At 35.3% G+C, this 23697-nt stretch overlaps 1 protein-coding gene across 1 annotated transcript in view; it reads left to right on the plus strand.

Annotated features, from left to right (window-relative positions):
- The window catches only part of LOC132923990 (G1/S-specific cyclin-D2-like), a 60581-nt gene that overhangs the window by 7305 nt on the left and 29579 nt on the right, over nucleotides 1-23697 (plus strand). Inside the window, exon 2 of the mRNA XM_060988029.1 lies at nucleotides 15355-15570. Coding sequence (XP_060844012.1) covers nucleotides 15355-15570 — 216 coding nt within the window. The remainder of the gene's footprint in view (nucleotides 1-15354; nucleotides 15571-23697) is intronic.

Raw genomic sequence — 23697 nt, forward strand, 5'->3', positions numbered from 1 at the left:
AAGTTGTTTGCCGCGGCTGTCGTACGCTTTCAGTGGCCTTCGTTACTTCCTTTCGGCTGCAACGCTCATTTCATGAATGTGTTGAGTCCCCCGAAGGTCTTTCGTCGACATTTCGATGAAATTATTAAAATTTAAAAACGCATATATAGACATGACACTAAATGGTGATCAAAGTGACAAACTTAAGTCAGTTGCAACAACTACGAGTATATAATTATACTTAATTATCAAACATTTTTACTCGTTGTAGAGATATTAGGTATATTTAACTTTAAATTTGTTATCAAAAAATCACAGAGGAACTAACGATCCAGCATATTGATTATTTTGACTGTTATTTGACGCGAATTCGTTGGTTATTACAGTGATATAAACTCTTCCTCGTGTAAAATATTTCAAACCCATAAATATTTTAACACAAACGTGTAATCATACCATTAGTATAATTTTTTACATAATACATAATTAAGCTGTAAATCGCACAAGGTTGTCGTCGTTTATTGGATGTTTCGAAAGTGGTCTTGTAGACTATCATTATTTATTTACTATGTAAATACGTGCACACCCGCGAGTGAGATAGCCCGCCCGAAAAATGAACGTCGCATTGATGGAAGCTGCCCATTGATTTGCTGTAGAAATGTTTTGTCCATTAATAAAAATTTAAGTTCTATAATCAAAGTACATTTTTGAAACCAAGCGACTACCGTTAACTACGACTACCGTAACCAGTACTATCGATTATCAAGTTAAAATTATCAATTATTAGTGAATTTTTTTTTAATTAATCTATCATTGGTTGTACCAAAACGATAACATTAATACATTATACATACACTGATAATGTTATTTCAACTTATTTGGCAATATTTTTGTGGGAAATGTAAATTAGGTTCTGTTTAAAATTGAATTCAACGCTGTGTTCAACAACACTCACGTGTTATCGTTTTAATAAATATTCGGCTCTCTAAAGTCTAAAGTATACATTATTACAATGTATTCATAATATCAGCTGTTGTATATAATATGATAATATTCGTTTTCACTTGCGAGTTCTCGTTTCGAGAATCCTTGTTCGTTAATTTATCGACGTGTGTGAAGTAGTATGGTAATATCGCGATTCTCAAAGCATTTAAAACGATAAACAATTGTTTATACACGCACATTACGTCACCTTGAAATGTATCGACGTTTAATGATTTAGTAATCCGCCGTGAACGTATTCCGTCAGGGACGACAGGGACCTTATCGTCCTTGTAAGATATTTTGACTGAGACGACGGCGTTTGTAGTTCACTAACTTGTGTTCTAATAATAATATAATATCACAATATGAAGCATTCATCAGTTCATCACACACTTGTATACTACTGTCAGTAATTATCTGTATAATATTATAATGCGACAAATATAGAGTAATTTCTTATCTAAAGTTTTTTCCCTTGTTTAATATAATTGAAACCGCGTTTTTTTTTTTTTTTGTTAAAAAAATGTTTTATGTTCATCCCAACCAACAGTTGTAGACAGTAGACGTTATCCCCGTAACAACTGATAAGGCAACGGGGCCTTACTGTTATGTATTCGGCATTGAATAATTTAAAAGACGTTTTAGACATAAATCGTGATTTAAAAAATAAATAAATAAAAACGGACGCTGGACAATGAAATACCGTAATTTCCCGTTGATGTCAGTTTTATTTAGAGCTAAGCTACGAGAGACGACACAAAGTCGTTTTTGGATTTTTTTCTTTTACTATCATGTGTACACCCGAGACGTAAAATAAACACGGTTGATGATCATTGGTGGTTTGCTTCTTATTTGTATGTTCTTTTCGCTTTGAAATGGAAATAGAATACGCTATTTTTCTACGCAATGTTCGCGCGGCACGTGTGAGTACATTGTTTTCTTCGTTTGCTTGTATTCTCCGAATTCGTTGTTATTCTTTTAACCGGGTTTCGCGGGGGAAACGAGTGACGTGAGAAATATTGTTGAACCGCGTGTTTGGTGTATGAATTCCGAACGACGGGTAGGTTTGGTCGCGAGTTATTATGCTATGCGCGAGACAATGATATTTGTTTAAAACGCAATGCAATACCAGTCTAAAAACTTCTAAATATTTTTTGTTTTGTTTAGAAATATCTTATCGGTCGTAACGCAATTTATTCCACCGCGTGCGGGCGACGACACATCGCGTGACCCCTATGGCCCTATAGTTCCAATATGATAATATATCGAATTTGTTGGAATATCTTCGAATTGTAAAAATTTACAATTTAAACTTTAAAGAGTAGAAGTTGAACTGTAAATCGTTGTCACAAATATCTCTTGGAAAATAATTATTACATTTTTCTGAAAACTGAATTTTATTTGTCGTTGCCAATGGTCTGTTTGTATGAATTTACATAGTAATTATAACTTACTAAATTTATGGAAATTGGTTTGTGTCAAAAGAAATTGCAACATTAGAAAAATTGTTTTTCATACAAAAAAAATCTTGATAAATTAGTCACAACCTTACGTTTACTAAAATATAATTAATAGGTAATAATAAATTGTCTTGACTTTTTTATGTAGGTACTTTTCCACTATTTATTTATTTAATTTTCAATAATCATTTCTGCCACCCCAATTATCTTGAACATCATATATTAAACGAAAATTCGAACGTCCCGAGGCAATGAAAACTAAATTGAAGTTTTCGAACACGTAGCACTAAACACGTAACATACATAATATACAAACGCGCGCGCTCCGCTCGTTCGATTTAATGACACGATTATGTTTTGTAAATTCGAGAAGTATTCAAATGCGTGTTGTACATATTATTATACCCAATTATCGCTATTATTTAGTGTTCTAGTTAAACAGTTATAACACTTGATTGTTCAAATTACACGTAAACAATTAATAATTACATTTAGAACGACAGCAGCGCAGTGTTTAATAAATAAGAGGTCACGAGTATTTTCGAAAAAGTATTACAATGTAAGGGCGACTCAGTCGAAACGATTATGTCGATTCGAGTATTTAGTAGTTATGGTTAGTATTTAAAGTGTGTGTGTGTTATATGATGGTTGATGGGTTATGAACATAATTATAATAATGATGTTATTTTCGTGTTATTTTTTTATATTTCTTTTTTAATTAATATTTTACGGAGATCGATATACTGTTAGCGTCAGTCGTTACGTATATTGATAAATGTATCACGATAAACGTTTTTTATGCATCATAATTTTACTGTTCAAGTGTATTCATCGTTTGGTGAATACGATAAGAAAATTAGTAATTTGCTCTATCGAACACTTAATATTATTGAACAGTCTATTCAACATTCAACGAATAAGATAAATATTAAATATAAGATTATTCTGTTTAACATTTCTCTGATTATTGCTGGATACGATTTTTCATGAAATATTGTTTCTAAAAATAAAGATTATTATTCTTGGCTCATTTGTTCTAGGCCATTTTGATTTAAATTTAGTCAATTAAGTGATTGTTGTCCGTAATTTGGGCTTCCAGATGAAAATTTCAATTTTCAATTTATCCGTATCCAATGTAACTTTCGAGGTATGCAATATTATTATATATTTATTATGAAAATGCGAAAATGATTTTCACCGCTTCTGTGGTGTATGTGTAATTTGTATTTGCCTGGTTTGTAAAAATTCATTTTTTTTCATTTCCATTATTCTCCATAAAAGAATTAACTCAAATAACCTATTGGCTATTCATATTATGGTTATTGAAAAACCGTACCATGTATGTGGATTTTAAACTGTGCGGTTTACTTTGGAGCTTGACCAACTTTGTTTGTTTAACACACAGACACAGAATAATAGTAATATTTTATTATGATACATATTATAATGTACGACGGACGAGATAAGGAAACTAGATAAACATAATATAAAGGTTCCCTGGTCAACGTATAGACTTCCAAAGCAGTCATTTCCGGTAGTTTTCGAATTGTTCGAAAATCCGTGTATGTGTTTCGTTGCAACGTGATCGGTTGCACGCGCGGTTGTAATGAAATTGTTTAATATGTTTTAATAATAGTTTTTATGCTTTCATTATTATCATGATTCATGGCCCGTTTTGCGCGTTCATAATAGCGAACAGTGACTTCCCCTCTGTTTAATATAGTATGTAAGCTATCGGTTTTAATATTGCACGATTGCTGTTTACTTTTTTAAACGATAATAAAATTCTGAACAGCATAAAATATCTCTTCGAAATATAATCATTCAAATAAGTTTGTAATAACACCTAGAAGCCATAACTCATAACACATACCTTTAATAGGTACAAGAAACTATTTTAGATTTAATATACTAAAATATCGCGCAACGACCATAGAATTTTAAATGCAGTTGCCTTAAAAATATCAACCGAGTATTGTCGTAACATGTGGCGGGGTTAATAAATTCTATATCGGTAATTAAATAATTTTGTTAACCCATGTTTTATTTTACTCAAATGTATCAATGAAAACGTCTATAAATACGTTATTTATAAATATTTTGAGTATTATTCTGTCCATACTCCATACTATTGCTAGGGATGTATTATAATATTACATAACGTGTGGTTGAATGACTATATGAATTAATTAATTAATTATAAACCAAGTCGACTGCGGTTCTCCGTTGTTCCTATCATCTTCTACTCCTACTCAATCCCACTAACCGGACCACCGAGTACGCGCGTCGTATATAATGATAATATTATTAATAATACCGACTCGTCGACAATATTTACGCCTGTCCAGTCCACACGGGTACCTACACAAAACTAGTGTATTGATTGTGGATACCCATTGTGTAGACGGGATCACAACCCGCGAGGCCTTCCGGGATGCTCGCGCTAATGAGGCGGAGAAGTTTTTCAGTTTGGGTGTTTGTCGATGTGTGGAAGTGAGTAGAGGAGGGAACAAGGCTTTCTGAATGCATGCGTGACGTTGCAGTGAGACTGTATGGATAGAATTTAGCTGTTTTTTTGATGGTTAGTAGTATAGTGTTTGCCACAGCCAAAAATAGGTATATAAAAACATTACCGAAACCAGTTATCGCGAAAAAACATAACAAATAAAAAGACAAATTTGAAGTTTTTTTCTGCGTAATATGTATGTGTGTGCGTTGTGTGTATACTTTGTAGAGTTTATCGTCAAAGTCGTCGTGTGGCTGAAACGTGTTTTTGATTGTAGTGTGAGTGTGTTGTGTGAACGCGCGCGCGCGATATCTCACCGGCAGCTTAAATTACATAATTATTGTATTTTACCCACAATTATTATCGTCTAGTACGTTATTACGATTCTTTTAACATTATCGCTTGCTAGTAGTTCGTTCATGGTTGAAGGATTCAAGTGATCGCTAACGCAAACACCGATTGATTTCAGTATAGAAAATTTAGCTATAAATAGCAAATATTGTCATTCTGTATAGACAATATTTGCTATTTATATACATATTATTATTATCGTTGTATTTTGGTAGGTCGTCAGGTTAGGGAAATATATATGATAAAAAAAAAAAAAACGCAAAACGAACGCGTGCCGGTTTGTGTAATTGTGTACTTAAAGAATTAATATAAAAGCGCGTAGTGCCGTCTTCGAGAGAGTATTAAGTACTTACTCGATTAATTTCGCTCCTCTTTATAGTATATCATTATATCAGTAAAGCGTTGTGTGTTCTACACGATTTGGACATTCGTCGTGTGTGTCTAAAGTCTAATAACAATTATGAATCAATTGTACGATGAAATATTAGATTGGTTAAATTACCGAAATTGTCAGTGGATCGTTAATTAAACAGACTTTGATTGATTTGTCGTACCGAAATAATAATCATTAATCATCCTGCCGTATTTACTGGCCTTATTAGTTTTTAAACGAAATTAAAGTGTTTTGTTTCCGTTCCATCTCGTTTTGTTTTTAAACGGGGTTATTTTTGTTATTGGAGATGTATCACCTACCAGAATATTTTATAGAATCGGTATAGTAGTTCTATACGCCACGTTATGTTGTCTTTGCTATCAAAACGAAACGGTAGATAAAACGTTAACGCTGTTAATACGTAAGATTTCAAAAAGAAAATTTTTAAGGAACAGATTAGTATATAATATATTAAATACCAAACAGAGGAATAAAATGAAAATTTTAAACACCGAAGTCGGTTTGAGATAGAGTATGAAAGATAGTGTGTTGAGTATTTATAGGTATTATAAAAAGAGTCGCTTAGGTTTCATTCAGTGTTCAGACCGGCGGTGGTTGGCCGTGGTGGCGTGTACTTGTAAGTCGTCGACGAGCGAGTTGTATTTTATCAAATCCAATAAATCGTGTGTGCGTGCATGTGTACCCCCATAAGTTTATTTTATTTTACATTCCATTGAAATCTGTTTAAACGCCATCTCGTTGTTATATCTTATCCAGCAGAGCGGGTTTATTTTTATTATTGTAACGTACGTCTATGGCGGCGGCGTAACATGATAGAGCATAAGTAACAAAATACGATCCAGTCCATTAATGCACACATCCCTGTTCCCCTCGCTACCCACTGTTTTATTATAATTGTTATTTCGGTTTTCTCGTCGGATAGAGTTTTTTTAACAGCTCGACATATGAAAACCAATTCGCATCGTTATTTATAAAAACCATTGATTTTATAATATAAAATCAATGTAAAAACGAAAAACTGCCAAATGGGATTTCCTGTATTAATATTCGAATCACACACGTCCGTCGGTCTTATTTTAAATTATTTAAACTAACCGAAGGACAGCAATGATCGAAAATACTAAATAGATCTTAATAATAACATTATGTTATAAATATAAAACTATTATATAATTATTATTTTGTGTTTGTTTATTTTGTCGTTAATTCTCGAATAACAATATTGTTGACACTTGTGTGACAATTCCCAGTTTTCGTTTTTTATTTTTACTTTGTATCGAAATGGAACGGTGGTTGTTCTCCCATTCGAATTTATTTCTCATTCATTTTTTCGTGGAGTAAAACAAATATACATAAAGGCGAGAACAGGTCGCTCCCGGCGATAATGCTATAAGAAATGAAAAAAAAGAAACCATAAAAGACGAATGGATCCATCAAAACGACTATTAACGGACGTAAAAATAATTCGGTCCTCCGCCGCGCTGTCGTCGCCGAGTGCCGACCAAACTGGTTGTCGCGTTACCCGGCCACCGCCCTTTGTTATCAACATTTTTAATCTTCCCAGTGCAGCAGTTCATCGTATAGGTAGTGTGTGTGATTAGTATTGTCAAAATACAATAAACAAAAATTGTAATACTAGTGATTTTTTATTTTGTGTTTCCGTTCGAATTTGTCGTCTCCACTATTGGCACGATTGATTGATTGACACGCATCGCGCACGTGATTAAATGTGTCTCTAGGAGATCTCGGCAGAACGGTCATAAAGTGCCGTCGTCGTGGTGTTCGCTTTTAATTTTTTTCCTTCGCAGAAATTGAGTAGTACACAAATGACAATGTTAAGACGATCGTCCACTCGTCCGTTCTGCGGGACATTTCGATGACAACCGCGATGTCCGAAAAGTGTTGCAGTAGTATACCATGATCCCGTGTACCGCTTGCAGTGTACTAATGGTCGGCAATACATTTCCGATAATTGTCGGACGAAAAACAATTTTCTTTTAAAACGTTGTTGTGGTCGCCAGTGTTTATTAAAAAAAAAACCACAATTTTGCCTCAGGTAACCTAATATTGGTCGTATACGCAACGTAGACGGGAATCACCTATACTGGACGGCGGATCTTTTGATAATAATTACGTTGCGGCGACGTGTTTTAATTACAGGGACGTGCGAGGCCCCGTGTTTTGACGGCATCATCGTATATAGACGATATAATGTTGTTATTATTATTTTGTATTTTTTTCTCAGCTCGGGCCGCCGAGTTGGGCGCAGATTTCGATCGTCGCCCGGATATTGTATCTTTTCCTTTTCGTCTATTGTGTAACCGTCTCAATGCGACGACGGCACCGTATATTTTAACGTTTTTAGAATTTTAAGATTTTATACGATACACTCTCGTACCTCTAATCTTTATTTACTTACACGCTAGTCTTGATGTTTTCTTATAATTTTCGACCGTGCCGTATATCTTATTTAAAATAATATTATACGATATCTTGAATAGTTTTTTTACGCGTTGAACAAATATATTTTTAGTAAGTGTTTTCGAAAATGAAAGAACTTGCATTCGACCAACGCAAAATCCCAATAATTTCCCAGTTTATGATAGTACAATATTACACAGACCACCCACTGTTTATCACTTTTATCTAGTTTGCATGATCGAATAAAATTTATCATGTTTGATAGTAAACGACGGTAACGTATTTTGAGTATTTCGAACGTTGCTGCATTTTCTCACCGATGGAATATTTTATTAATTATTTATAATTTTTTTTTATACCTTCGTTTGCAGGTTTAATATAATTTATAATATACATAATGTAAGCGATGTGATCATGTACAGTGGTTAGTGTTGTTTAATGGTTTTTGTGGTAGTCGCGGTCGCGGTGGTTAACGCGTGTGATTTTTACACACTCTCCGGTGTTCCGGACTGATATTTTTTCCCCGCGTTTATATTTATTATTATGCACATTCAATATGTTCATCAAAAAAAAAATCCTAATTTTTATTATTAGTTAAGCGATATATTTTTATTTAATTGTCACCACTAGTAATACTGACCACCCGTCTACTGTCTATTTTTAATTTTTTCAATATTTACATATTTTTCTTTGATAAAAAATATATTTATGTATATTTACGTATTTTAATGTAAACATGACATAAACACGAAGAAAACGAAATTAAAAAGAATCTATTGTGATGATTTAGCATTTTTATTTCTTTCTATTTATCTGTTCCGTTTTCGACACATTGGCGACATTAGTATAATTAATGTTACTACGACGTAGAGTAGGCATTTCTTACGTATAAAAATATGTATACACTGAAGGACGGCTTCAGCTGTTTTATAATACAAATATTTATAAAAATATTTCTTTTTGGCGCTGACTAGACGAAGTTGGATAATATTATCGAGGTTGATCGTCATTGTTTTATCAAATTATACATTACATTTGTACACAAACTCGTAATCAATGTTGCGTTTCCCTAAACGAATAATTTATTTCCGATCATCGATCTATGACATCGCTCAGCCGCTGCGTGATATACAAAGTGTTTTTGTATATTGAAAATATAGAAATCAAGATGGTAATAGAATTGAAAGTACAGTGTGGTGTGGCGCTTATCGTTTTTAGCGCAAAGTTTTCCTTTTCGGATATCCCCACAGGTATGAAGAACGAAAAAATTTTTCCTGCTTTATCGACGACAACAACACAATCATTTCAATAGTAGATCTTCGTTCACTGTCGACTGTCATTTTCTTGTTCTTATTTTCTTGATGTTAAATATCGTGTAATTTATAATAGTTATTATAGTCAATAAGAGTTAATATTGATGGAATTAAAGCGGGGCATTTACGTTGAGGAGGCGGTGAGTACGGGCAATTATTATTTACAGACGTCGATAATTTTAAAATATATACGTCACAAATATTTACGCCGATGCACTTTTGAAAATTTCGCTAAATATAATAATCGACGTGCATTAAAGGAATTAAAAAACCGTTCGCGCTTATTATACGAAAAAGGTGGTCTACTGTTCCAACTATATAATCGCGCTGACGCAACGTATACGTTGGAAAATGCATTTTATTGTTTCGCGCACATGGAAAATGTCGATCTGTTCGTTTTTATATACGACGGAACGTAAATAATAATCAAGAATGCTTTGGGCGTGCTTACCTATATACAACGGATAATCCTGCATTATTCGCCCATTGTACATAATTATAATCGAACGATAACTGCATCGAAGGCGTAATAAACGTTTGTAGGTGTAAATCCCCTCCGGAGCTTTTTTTCTGCAGAGTTATGTCTTATGACGTTAATTTTAAAAACAAAATTATTTTTAATCATGTTTCAGATAGTAAAAATAGTTGTGTATAGTTATAATGTATATACCAGTCGTGACATTTTCTCCGATTATTTAGTTTACACGTGTATATAATACACGTTTTTATAAATTTAAAAATAATTGATACATCATTTAATAGATATAGCTAATTTATAATTTGTATAGTTTTTGAATATTTAACTACCGTCAAATCATTAAAAAGTCCAAAAGTGTGTATGTGTGAAGGTGGCATGACGCTCCACAGTCCATGGTTAAATTGATAAAAAAACAATGATATTTCCGTCCAACACCAATAACTGTAGTACCTATAATTAGTGTGTGGCCGTGTGGGTTAGACGCGATTAATGTACGTAAATGATTACCACTATTGTTACCGTTATAAATTATAATAATATAATATTAATATTATATTTGACGTTTGTTATAATTTGAGCAGTTCGTCGTTTTTGTATCACTGCGACTGCTGTAGATAAAAATATAATGATATATTAAATACTAAATAGCGTATATTTTTAGTTCATAGCACTGTTACACGTGCCCGGTTTTTATTCTTTTCTTCAATGGGTTTTTTGGTGTTCACGGCGAGAGATAGGCCATCACGTATTATCTTATCGCTTCTCGCTCGATATGTTTAAGCATGCCACGCGCTATTCATTCGTAAATCGTGTCATTTTTATTTTTGGCATTCGACTGTTGACGATGACGCATCCAGCAATCTCGTTAAATATATCGATTTGATTACTATTCAAGATTTTCGTAGATGATTCGGGAGACGTTTGTGGAAATAAGTTAAAGCCATCTTAGCCATCCGAAAAATTGACTTGACGGTTGTAAATCGTTAAAAGTTTAGTCGTCGTTGTCACATCGTCGACGATCGGCGAGATTAGATCGGTGGGCAACGAGTTATTGACACCTGTAATTATTTGCACGCAACACACGAATAATAACGGGCCCGGGACTCGAGGTTATGTATTATCAGAAATAAAAAATAAAAAACGATACGAAAACTAAATTAATAGCTCTTTTCGAATCTTCTGAACGTAATATCATTATAACGTATTATACGACGCATATTATTTAAATTCATCGTCTGGGGCCGTCAGTGGGACTGCTCGAGTTTACGACATGATGCATTTATTTATTGTTTTTAACTATTTTGAAATTTTATTTTTTGGAATTATTTTTTCTATTTATTTGGAACGCACGCCTCTGGGGACGTATGCAATGTATGCATGTTAATAGTCGTCGACTCGCCGTCACAATGCAATTGGGAAGTTACGTTGGATACTAATAATATTATATCTTTGTGTAAAATCGGTATTCGTCGTTGTGTGTTGTTTTGTTTGGACTTTGATTATACGAGTACAATATACATAGATAATATTTTTGTATAATATAATTTATTTCGTCGTCATCGTCGTTGAACGGCGGCGTTCAGTGGACAGAGTTAGTGGTCGTGGAATGGGTCCCCCCCACTCATACGGTCACTCGATATGATGTTTTATTATTATTTATTATTAACGACCATGTACGCGTATGGTGGACGGTGATATTATACACTATACGTTACGCGCGTGTTCGTACACCAACGGCGACGATTTTCTACTCCGGTCGAGACGGCGGTGGACTTAATTTTTATTATTAAGAAATGCGATTTTGCGACGAGTAACATACTACGTCGGCGTTGATAAGCGCGGCGTGTTTGGTCGAATCGATTCAAGAACAAAACAATAATTCACACACCATAATATTACTTTATTGTTGTCTACGCGTTTTTTGAAATTTCGAAAATATTGTTCTCGTCATCGTCTTAAGTTATCAGGTCCTCCTTTTGAATTGAAAATAAAACTGATAAACAGTAAATTGTTGTGGACACAAACGAGTTCACAAACCCAAACTTTGTAAATAATGTAAACGCGAAATAATCACGCAAAACCTTATTATTATATGTCGTGCATGCAGCGTTTTAATTCGACGACAGGCTCTGTACGTATATACCTCCCCTCCAGCCCCGGAAGTACGTTTTATCCCTTCCCACACGGGATAAATATCTCAATACGCACGTACAGACCTTGGGTAAACGCGCAAAAAATCTATATGCGAATAGACAAGGTCGAAACAACGAATTTTTTGCCACACACACACACACAAACACAATTTTCGGCACAAAGACAATGTCGTATACACGCGCGTTTTTGTACTTTCCTGTTCTCTTTTCATATTATACAATACAACCAGTCGATGCCAGTTCATTACCCAATAAGTCCTATCAGGTATATATTATAATAAAATCATCATAATAATAATATATTATCGCGTTATGATGGTTTCCTATATTTTGCTATATTTTTTTATTTTATTTTTACTTAACACGTGTATGTTCCCGTACGATATCTGTATGTATATAATATTATATATCAATTGAACGAGTGTGATAAATTTTGATTAAGCGTTTTTTTATTTTCCATGTGCCCGGTGGCTACGTGCCAATTATACGTGATCCTATAGAACCTGCCGTATATACTGGTAATTTACACCGAATGTTGTATAAGCCGTTTGATTTTAAATTTCGAGTATTAATATAATATGACGTCGTTGTCGTCGTCACGAGCAAGCCAGTACTAATTATTCGTAAATGACCTGCTGTCCGCGTGTCGTCGTCGCGTATAATTATAATAAGCGGTATTCAATATTTGACGCGGTTCGCGTTCGATAGATCGATAACACGCAACGGGAATTTCTGTTTATTTTTTCGATATCGCCATAGTCGACCGCGGAAATCGCGGAAATCGATAGCGTAAATTTTCTTTCCGCGGTTCAGACCACTGCTAGCGCCTAGCATAGATCGATTTCAATTATCGCGCAAGTAAGTACACACGATACACATACAAACGAGTCTTCCCTCCCCGTCACTCGTCTGCTGCAGTACTACACCATTGCATACACCGACCTACCATCGGCGTCGGTGATTAAAATTCTATTTCTTGTATAAAAGTCGTCGGTTTTTAATTTTCTAATTTATTATTCCCCACCACGGGCGCCGTAAAACGGAACGGACACACGCACAAAAAAAACCGAAAAGAAACAACCCGAAAACCCTATCCTTCAATTACGTGTACATGCGTTTCGGGTTTAACAACATTCCAACGTCCATTGTCGGCGTCCGGGCCCCTCGTCTCTCTGACAACAACCCGGTTAGTGGTACCACCGCCGTCGCCGCCGACGACGACCTGGCTCCACCCATAATCTTCTCTGAAAGCATTATATATTATAATATACAGACTGAGATGCTCATCAATCTCACAATAAAATCTCTCACCTCCGAGCTAAGCCAATGGTCGTCGTCGTTATCCCTTGGGTAATTGACTGCTGCCGCGCCACGGCGGCGCGGAGAAACGTTATTATGTATATATCATCCCTCGCGATCGGGATTCGGATAAATACTGTCGACCAGCCATCCAGCCAGCCACCCGGAGGCACATTCCATCGGTGGTAGTATAATATACAATATATATATATATATACTATAATCGTTATGATCGCACGCACACATCATACACATACACTCATATATATATATATATACATTTGAGACATAGCATTCCCACGTATTATTATTATTATTATCGCCTTCGTCGTAGTCTTAGTCCAGGTCTCTACCTAATTTATAAATTAATTTCTCGCTTCGTTCGATCGCGCGTCTTAGACGCCGCCACTACCCCGTGACACACGTGTGCGGCGGCGCTCTGTATAATTTAGTGCCTCATAGTCGTTTTTCGTGTCCTGCGAACGGGTCGACCGGACGCATATATCACGCGCGGTCCAAAGGAAATGTCCGAAAACGCCGCCACTTGTCGTTGTTACGCAGCGAGTGCATGTTACACGGATCCTATATTATGTATACTGAGAACATATAGTCCTAAATAACAAAACGGTGCTCCCCCGGAAACTGTGTATTGTATATACAAAAACCTACCGTCGCCGCCGGTTTCTTCCCATGGTTGTCGTAAAAATTATTTATATTTTATTTACCCCATTAATGATTTCACTCGACGAACGAGAACATTGCAGCTCGTAGCCACTTCGCGTCTTGTGTAGTCGAGTACCTTACCAATAATACATCCTACTTCTATGCAATGCAATGCAATAGTACATATATTATTTCAATAGTACACGAAGGTGTATTGTTTATGCACCTTGTTTGCCGCGTGTGTGAATGCCGCGACCGCTTCTACCGGTATTGTTCGAGACAATAATACCATCACTCGAATCGTATATCAAAACAAGGGAGGATGGCCCTTCCTGAATTTTTTTTTCGAAATACGTGTCGGATAGAAGCGACGTGTTTCGTGTGTAATCGTGTCTTGACTTTGGCACCCTGTAATTACTCGTCAACGTCAACGACGATTTGACTTAAGGCGACACGACACCGGTTATTTCGACAAAAAACCAGATAATTTCATAATTATAATTTTTAAAACTTATATTATGTAATATATTATATAATTGAGCAACTCGGTGCCGTATTATAATTTTTGTAAATGTCCATATAGATTTATGTTATTATCTCTAATCGATCTTTATTATTCCGTAGACAGTTGTATGACGTGTTTCCTTTACAATACAATAGACATATTTTAGGTCTTCACTTCTAACAATTATTCCAATCGACTGTGCGTGATATTTTCATTTTTAGTTATTTAGCCGTAGACGTCGACATTAGAAAAAAGTCTATATTATATTGTATACTATTATACTTATTATATTGTATTCAAGCTTCAAAGGTTATTCGTGCAGTGGCAAAAACATATAATACGTATTTTATCAAACATTTTATATTTATCAATGTTCTTTTCCGGTTCAGAGATGATAAACGGTGATTACGAGTGAAAAATAACTCGTGTAAATAATAAACAACATTCACAAATTAGTCGAAAATATTATGTTGATAAAAATGGTAATAATATTAATAGGTGTTGGTTTATTTGGAATTCCGAGTACACGAGTACAGCTCGTCGCAATTATTTTTTATTATTATAATTTAAATTTGAACAGTTGAGTTCTCGTTTCTCCGAAAACTTACCAACTTGTGAATATCGTATGCTTAATAATAATATATCATTATAATATTATAATTAATATTATAATCATGTGTCTTGTACTCTGGTGTTCAAACCGGAAATATAATTAGTTAATTATATATCTATTTTTGATGAATTATATTATTGTAAAACTGATTATTCCATAGACATTATACTATTTAATATTTAAGTCTATTTTATTTTACTTGATGTTATAAACGTATTTTATTTTTGTTGTGCAGGTCTGCGAAGAGCAAAAGTGCCAAGAAGACATTTTTCCATTGGCCGTCAACTATATGGACAGGTTCCTGTCGGTAAATCCGATCAATAAAAATCACCTACAGCTGCTGGGCACCACTTGCCTGTTGGTCAGTTCTAAACTTCGGGAGTCCGACTGCCTTTCCGTTGACCTTTTGGTTCTGTACACGGACAATACCATTACTTCTGAAGAATTGTTGGTAAGTCGTTTGCTCGTTATATCTATCAGTTCAAGTTATCATTATTATTTAATTCAATAGTCGGTGTTTGCTTGTCTCTCACGGCTCATTGTCAATTGTCATTGCAAACCCATTGTTTTGGTGTGATCTTCACTACAATTGTTTGTTTGTTTGTTTTTGACGACTAGAAAATATAATTGTATTATTATATATTATGGAGTGGTTAATCAAGGTATTTTTCTGATAAATTCGTTCTAATAATTATTACTAATGTGTAAAATTGTATTTATTCGATAATTAAAACAACTATTTGTAAATATTTTTCAATTATAGATATCTTGGTATATGAAATATGGTTTTATTATTAATTATTTTTTGTCAGATATTATTTCAAAAGCATTATTGTAATCTCGATGTTATTTTCGCAAAAATAAAAAACTGTCAATCAATTATGCACAGTGGATTCATTCATTTCGGTATACAACATAATAGATATTATGAATTATGAAATACACGCTTTGTTGAATTTGTTTTCTGTTTTTTTTTTTTTTTTAAGTAAATCGGCGTAGTGTTTAGTATTCGGTGTTGCACACAGACCGCCAACGTATTTTAACGACGAATTACACAAATACAAATAAACTGAAATTCGTTTGGTCGATTTGGCTCGGATAAAAGAAACATTTTATTAATGCGTGTGTGTGGAAATGATAAAAAATAATATATGTTTCATCGAATTCATATCGTCACATATTTACTAGCCATGTATTCGTTTCAATCGGTTAGAAAACATAAAATTTAAAACTACGTCACGAACACCGTTTGTTTGAGGTTCTAAGGTGGTATGTGTAGGTATGTGATTTCGTGCCTTAAAAACGTAAAAAACCAGTTGGACGGCGATTACCTCCTAGTTTCATTTACAATCTATATACCCATTTTAGAACGTTTATATATTTTTAATACGAAGTTTAATCGTTTGTCCATAATATAATGTATTTCCAATAAATAAATCTGGCGTGGTTAGGGTTTACACTGTTACAGACATAATAATAATAGTTATACTGCGTAGAAATACGAAAAACGCGTAAATCTTGTGTTACGAAGGTGAGTGGGGAAGGTCAAAGGGGAAAGCGTAATTTCGGGGTTTACCCTTTCACGTGAATGTCTGGCGACGAAATAAGATCTCTCCGCCGTCGTTGGGAATTAATATTGTTGTATGGGCTACTCCGACGCGCGCGAATCTTGTGTGTGGTGTGACCGACCGACTTTGTAGTTTGTATTATATGCTCAACTATTTTTTTCGCGCGTATCGTATTATTTTTGTGTCGCAGTTGCGTGCGATCTCGATACACAACAGTCAGCGTGATATTTTCGGGGAGAACAAAATAATATGTACCGATTAAAAAATAAATATGCATTGAAGAAACGACGACCGAATTCTTCTACTGTCGTGTTTTGGATGTATGTAATTAACGGCGGGTGTGGCGCAAAGGTGATATCGGTAAATTTCCGGTGTGTGTGTGTGTGCGTACTCGCGCGATATTGGTTTTCGCTGCCGCAGACAAACAAGAAATTGGGCGACAAAAAAAATTTTCGAATAAATTATTATCGACCAAGAGTGGTGTTACCACCGCGCCGCCTCCATCCAACGTCGATTATCGCCTCTGTGTGAGAGTGTACTTACTTTTTTTTTTATATATAAGAGTTATGCTAATAAAGGGCGGTGGCGATGTGTGGTACATGCTACGGCCACGCAGGAAACGTTGGCCAGTTTTTTTTTTAAATTCCTTCTTTCCCTCTCGCGCGCGTGCGAGTGTGTGTGTAGTGTGTCCTTCGTGATTTGGGCGCGTATGGAAGGACCACCACAATGGTTAAAGTGTGCTAGACAGAGTGAGAGAGAATCGGTGTTTTTGAAGGAGAAGAAACGATCGTTCGCGCGCTCACACTACTACTACCACCATATATATTATGTATAACAACCGAAACGTGAATGGTCGAATAACCGAAATATTATTACTGCGTGTCGTCGTGGGAGGATTTTGTCGAACAAAAGGCGACGGTAATAATAATTATTATTATTGTAAAGGAGACGAGCCGGACGGGATTCGGGAGGACGTAATAGAAATAAAAATAACGCGTAGTACGTATATGATGAAACGAATCGTTTCAAGAACGAAGCGCCGCCGCCGCTGTTGGACACCGCGACCGTGACGTACACAATTGTGGATTATTCGTTAAGATTTGATAAAAAAATAAATGTCCGCATTGAAACTGGCCGTCGTAGTCTTTGTCAAGTTACGTTTTAGCATATACAATATGTCAAAGTCACTTCTTTAAGTCACAATTCTATAAATATGCCGTGTGTGGGGTGAGGGAATACAGATCGATCTATCGATTAACCCGCTCGATCGGATCAAAATATATATAGGTAGCGTCAAACGATAATAAGAATAATATCGATATGCATAGAATATTGTACTTATTATACATGCAGTCCCGTTAAAAAAAAAACGAAATTCTTTTAATCTCTTCGATCGCGAATGGTTCGATATTATTATTATTATTATTATTGTCGTAAAACAACAAACACGCAGACGTACGTCGTATTATAAATTGTTTACCTTTATGCGCTGCCCGCAGACGATGTTGTTTTTGTTGTTTAAACGCGCGACGTCGACCGGATGCCGGGCCGTAGTCGTGTTTTCCTGGCCGCCGAAATGTTCGAGTTGGAATTCTTACTTTGTTTTTTTTTTTCAATTGGACCGACGACGATAAGTCGAATATTATAATTTGACGCGACCGTAGTCTACCAGTATATATTATGATAATACGTGAATAGAAAGGACCGAACCGGACCGGGTCGCGTGCGTACACGCGTGTACGTATGGTGTCTGACGGGCGTCCTAAGAATATTATATTTTTGTTATTATTATTATTATTATTATTGTTGCTGTCCCGTTGTAGATTTGTTGCCCCGCGGGTGGGTGTATTGACGACACTATTATTACCAAGATTATTACTACGTATCGCTGGTCGCACATAGTCGGGCGGCGGAGCATCAGGCTTGGCGCTCGGCGTCTAGGAAAAGAAAAAAAAAAGAAAAAAGAAAAATAAGAATACGTGTTTACCCCTTCGCGCCCACATCCCGAAAAAAAGGACCGTCTACACACGTAATGATTATAATACATATTATTATACACGTATATAGTTCACACTGTCGCCGACGCCACTATGCTCGTTTGTTATTGAAATTATTATTTCTCGACCAGGTCCGTCGCTGTATATATAGTACACGCGTATTGTATGTAATACACACACGCTAGCCGATGCGTGTATTGTTGTTTTATTATTATTATTATTGTGCTTAGATGCTGCCGCCGCCGCCGCCGCCACGTATAAGGAAATCGTGATAATGCGTTCGCGCCACTTTGTTTTTTTTTTCTCCTTTCAATAAGTCTTCCCGCAAGTCGTGTCGCGCGCGAGTACAATATTTATCGATTCGGACACACCGAGCCTCGCAGGTTATTATTACCGTTGCCGCCGCCATAATAATATCGTATACGCACATGATACGTCTTATATGATGGTACGTATGTCTTGTCTCGCGCGTGGTCCTTAAGGAGGCGCTTGGTTGTTTGTTTGGTTTTTTTTTTTTTTTACTTCACGATGACTCGTTTTCGGTGGGCGTTACGGGCCGCATCGTATATTATATAGTACGTATATACGCGCGCGCACTTTAAATCGCATTAATATCCGCCGCCGTTCGTCAAATTGATACGTAACTTAGACCTGGGAGTCGTGTGTAATGATGAATATGTATGTGTGTGTGTGTGTGTGTGTGTCTGTTTGGTACGCGCGCGAGTCGTGTCTCGCTCTAATTGACGGTAAACGCGTCTCACGACTAAAGTACGGGCCTCGTTAGCACAGCCGCCTCTGGTTAGCACGTCGTCGTAGTTCTTCTCGCTTGTATGAAGGTTTCTTGAAATCATTTTTTTCGAATATAGAACGTATCGAGTAAAAGAAAACTAGGAAATACCTATAAAGAAATGTTTCTATGAAAAATAATAGGACAATATACTTCGTGTACGATTCGTTCGGTACCTCTCTATACAAATGGTATTCGCGTTTGGTGCGTATAATAATATTATATTATTATTACTTTTCAATTTGAAAAGTCTCCGATCGCACCACGTGATCGACGGTATATATTGCAGACCGTATAGAGATTTGGAGTTTCACGCCACGCAACGCAATCTTATATAAAAAAAAAAAATCATATATATTCGATAAACATGTGTGGATACACCGCACGCATCGACGTTACGTGTTGAATACGAAATGCGACGTTCTTATACAATGTGTGCGTCTCGTATGCGGATGCGTGTTGGTGCTGCTGGGTCGCATGTGTGTATTTCATTCGTTATGACGTGTGTATAGTTGTAATGTTTAATGAATGGTGTGTGTAACGTTTTTGCGTAAATGTTTCCCGTTTGGGTCCATTCATGTTTCCGGACGATGTCTGTTCGTCTGTAAAAACAAACTCTTGGTCGGTCGGGGTCCGTATCTCTCTCTGTACGTGTGTGTGCGTGTGTGTGTGTGTGAGTGCGTGTGCGTGTTCGGTCAAAGAAGGGCGAAAAAACGTGTCACATAAAACTAGTGTATTTATCGTTTTTTCGGCTTTCATTCATGTATATGTGCAGTGTAGCGGCTGCCGATGACTACGGCGGCATTCCGACCGGGGCTGACTCGCACACTTAAAAACGTTATTATTTTTCCTTTGTCGACAAAACTGACGAATATAAAATAATAATTGTAATAGTATACAACAGCAATATACTCTTTACTGCTGTTTCCTATACTTTAAAACCTCCGTCATCTCATGTGTACGTACACATCAATATAATTTAATATATATGCATAAAAAACTATATAATGTTATACCTATAACGATGTATAGTGTTGTGCCGCTTTTGAAAATGTAATTTAAGATCACTGTTTGTGTCGGGAAACACTTTAAAATATTTGAAATCCGATTTTATTACGGGCACATAATAATATTAAATGTTTACAGTTTACGTAGAATTCACTCAGCGAGACCAATATATGCATACAAAGGAATGTTGTGCTAAAAAGCACGTGACCAGTTTTAGATATAAAATTTGGTTTTAGTTTTTTATTTATAGGATTAAATGTGCTAGTAAATTTTTTTTATTTTGTGTTTTATTATTCGTGCAAAGACCAGTTCTGTTGGCTGCAGGTTATACGATACGCGTACTTCCAATGTGCGTTGCTTGCGTACCTATGTTTAATGTAAGTATGCATATAAAAACAATACTATTCAGGTACAAACATTTAACGGCGATGACCTTCGACGGTTGTAGAGTAACATTGCTAATTAATTTAATTATTATCTATTTCATACTTACGTCATTCGCCACATCTCGTTAATAACGCAAAACCAATAATGGGAGAGAGATAGAGTGAGAGAGAGCAAGTCTCGAGTCGAGTAAATGATTTCTCAAAAGTATAACTTATAATTTGTAGTAGTATATTTTATTTGTGGTAGTGGACTTGACAACCCCCTTCCCCGTAGAGTGATGCATTTGAATGGACAACAGCATGTTGTGTATTGTAAATACGACACAGGTAGCAGTAGTAGTAGTAGTAGTAGTAGTAGCAGTAGCAGTAGTAGTAGTAGTAGTAGTAGTAGTAGTAGTAGTAGTAGTAGTAGTGGAATTGGTATATTAATCGCAACAGCTGATATGTTTTTCGCTACCATATCGTTTTGCTTTCCCCGAATCTATTAATTATTAAGGTCCGGTGAAGAATGTTTTTGAAATAATGCCGACAATTTTAAATAATATATGGCTTTTGTTGTTGTGCAAGGTCCTTGTGTGTTTAATGTGTATGTTGTTTAAGGGCGTTATTGCTAGCCTAAGGGTGCAACTACACTCTCGACCTGACCCTGGGTTAACTCATATAATGTTCCTCCTTATTTATTTTTTTTCTCAGTCGCTTTCTTGTAACTACTACTCTGATGCTTACGACCCAAATGGACGAAATGTTGATTTATGATTGCTTGTTATTCTTGAAATTCCATTAATGCACATTTGTTATTATGTGTATGGCGTATCCTCTCTCAGTGGGTATAAACTTACAATATAACATATTGTATATAACTATATAGAATCGTTTTTCAAAACTCTGTTGAACAGTATCAATGGACAATGCGTATACATGTATTATGTATTATTATTATTATTATTATTATAGCGTGTGAAACATTGATAACAAATAAAAGAATAAACAATGCAAGTTAATATCGAGAGTTATGGTAATGAAATTGCCGCGAGATAGTATTTTTCATATATTGTGCACGTATTGTATTATATCCTTCGATTGTGATCGTGCGTATTTTTCGGACTGGTTTTATCGTTGACGTAAAAATTGATGATGGTCAACATGAAAATGTGTTTATTGTTGCAATAGTTGTAATTAATTTTCTGACCTAAATATAGTTATATGATTTAGGTATTGCCGAACTATATAGTTAGATATACTGTTACATATAGTACGTAACAGAAAATCGATTTTTCCATAACTAAGTTATAATATTATTTTTCTCCAACAAACGCATTTGTGGCAACACAAAGAATATTAATACAATTTTAATCGACATTAGACGCATTAGTTAAAAATGTGTATAGGTACATGTACATACTTAATGTCGAATATTCCGTACCTATTGTAAATCATAATCCGTTAATCGTTGTTTTGTAGTCTATTTAAAGTACACAAGATATTTCGTTTTAAATAAATTAAATTAAAGTTTTTGGATTAATGCAAATAAAGGGAAATTACTGAACCATTATAAATTATAATGAGGTACGTTTAAATTGAAATGCGAATATAGAGTGCTTATATAAAAATTCGTCCCTTGGAAATTCATCACACGACTACCCACATCGTAGACGAGTTTTTTTTTGTGCATAAATTATAATTTTTTTGCCAACAGGAAGTCAGCCTAATTGTGCACCTTGCGAATGAAACCCCATTAAAAATAGGCCTGTTTTGTTTTTCATGTTGTGCCGCTGTCGTTTTTAAACTATATCGAAACTAATATACACACATACACAAAGCCTTCTTGGGTTACATCACTCGCGAAATTAGCAAGAGAATTTAAAATTCGATTCAGTGGTGTTCCCTCGCAGGTTGATACGGTACCACAATATTCGCGTTGTATACGTTTTTTTCCAATTTGTTGTTTTTTGCACTGTGCTCGAAATCAGAAATGTTGAATTCCACGAGGGGAACATACGTTGGGAAACAGACGAGTTAATATTTTCTCAAACAATACCGTTTTCAAGATGCCTGTGAACTGATAAAAAAAATCCACCTCAGTAATACCGCCATAGATCTTCGGTAATATTTGAACCCGTGATATGCGATTGTGTGTTCGTCTGCGACATGACAATATTGTTTATGATTATTACGGCGCAGACTGCAGACCTCTCATTGTGTGTTGTGCAGTCGGTCGAATGCTTGCGCGATCGCTGTCTGATGAGACACTTCCGGCGAATAATTATATGTGATATAATATATATATCATTGCGCGAATTGTTCTCAGTATATATTTTGATTTTTTTTTCTGGCTGATAGTGTCATATTAAAAAATTAGTAGATTACGTGTATTGCAATAACAATAACGCTGTATGATAATAATTATAATGAATAATAATATTAATTTAACATTAAGACGCATACAGTTCACGACTTTTTCATTTGTCAGAGTTCGTCCGAAAATCATCGGAAAACTTTCTGCCACTTAACGCTCAACGGTTAAGAGAAATTTGGCATTCAGTAGTTTCAAGTGTTTCAACTTTGTATTGTTAACTTGTCACAATAGTTTACAGCACACACTCAAATAGGTAACTCGCTTAAAAATTAAATTATTGTAAAAAATCACCCCAAGAACACAGATAATGGCAACAACATATTATTTTAATAATGGGTCAATTCACCCTGATGTTGTGTTGAAAACAGAAAATTGAAACTATTGAATGTCAATTTACGTTATACGTTTGTGCGTCAGTGAAACAGTAACACATCACCGCATGCGGTGGGTGTACCACGTTCTCTCCGGCATAATAT

Source organism: Rhopalosiphum padi, chromosome 3 (assembly GCF_020882245.1).
Source record: "Rhopalosiphum padi isolate XX-2018 chromosome 3, ASM2088224v1, whole genome shotgun sequence".
NCBI classification, from domain to species: domain Eukaryota; kingdom Metazoa; phylum Arthropoda; class Insecta; order Hemiptera; family Aphididae; genus Rhopalosiphum; species Rhopalosiphum padi.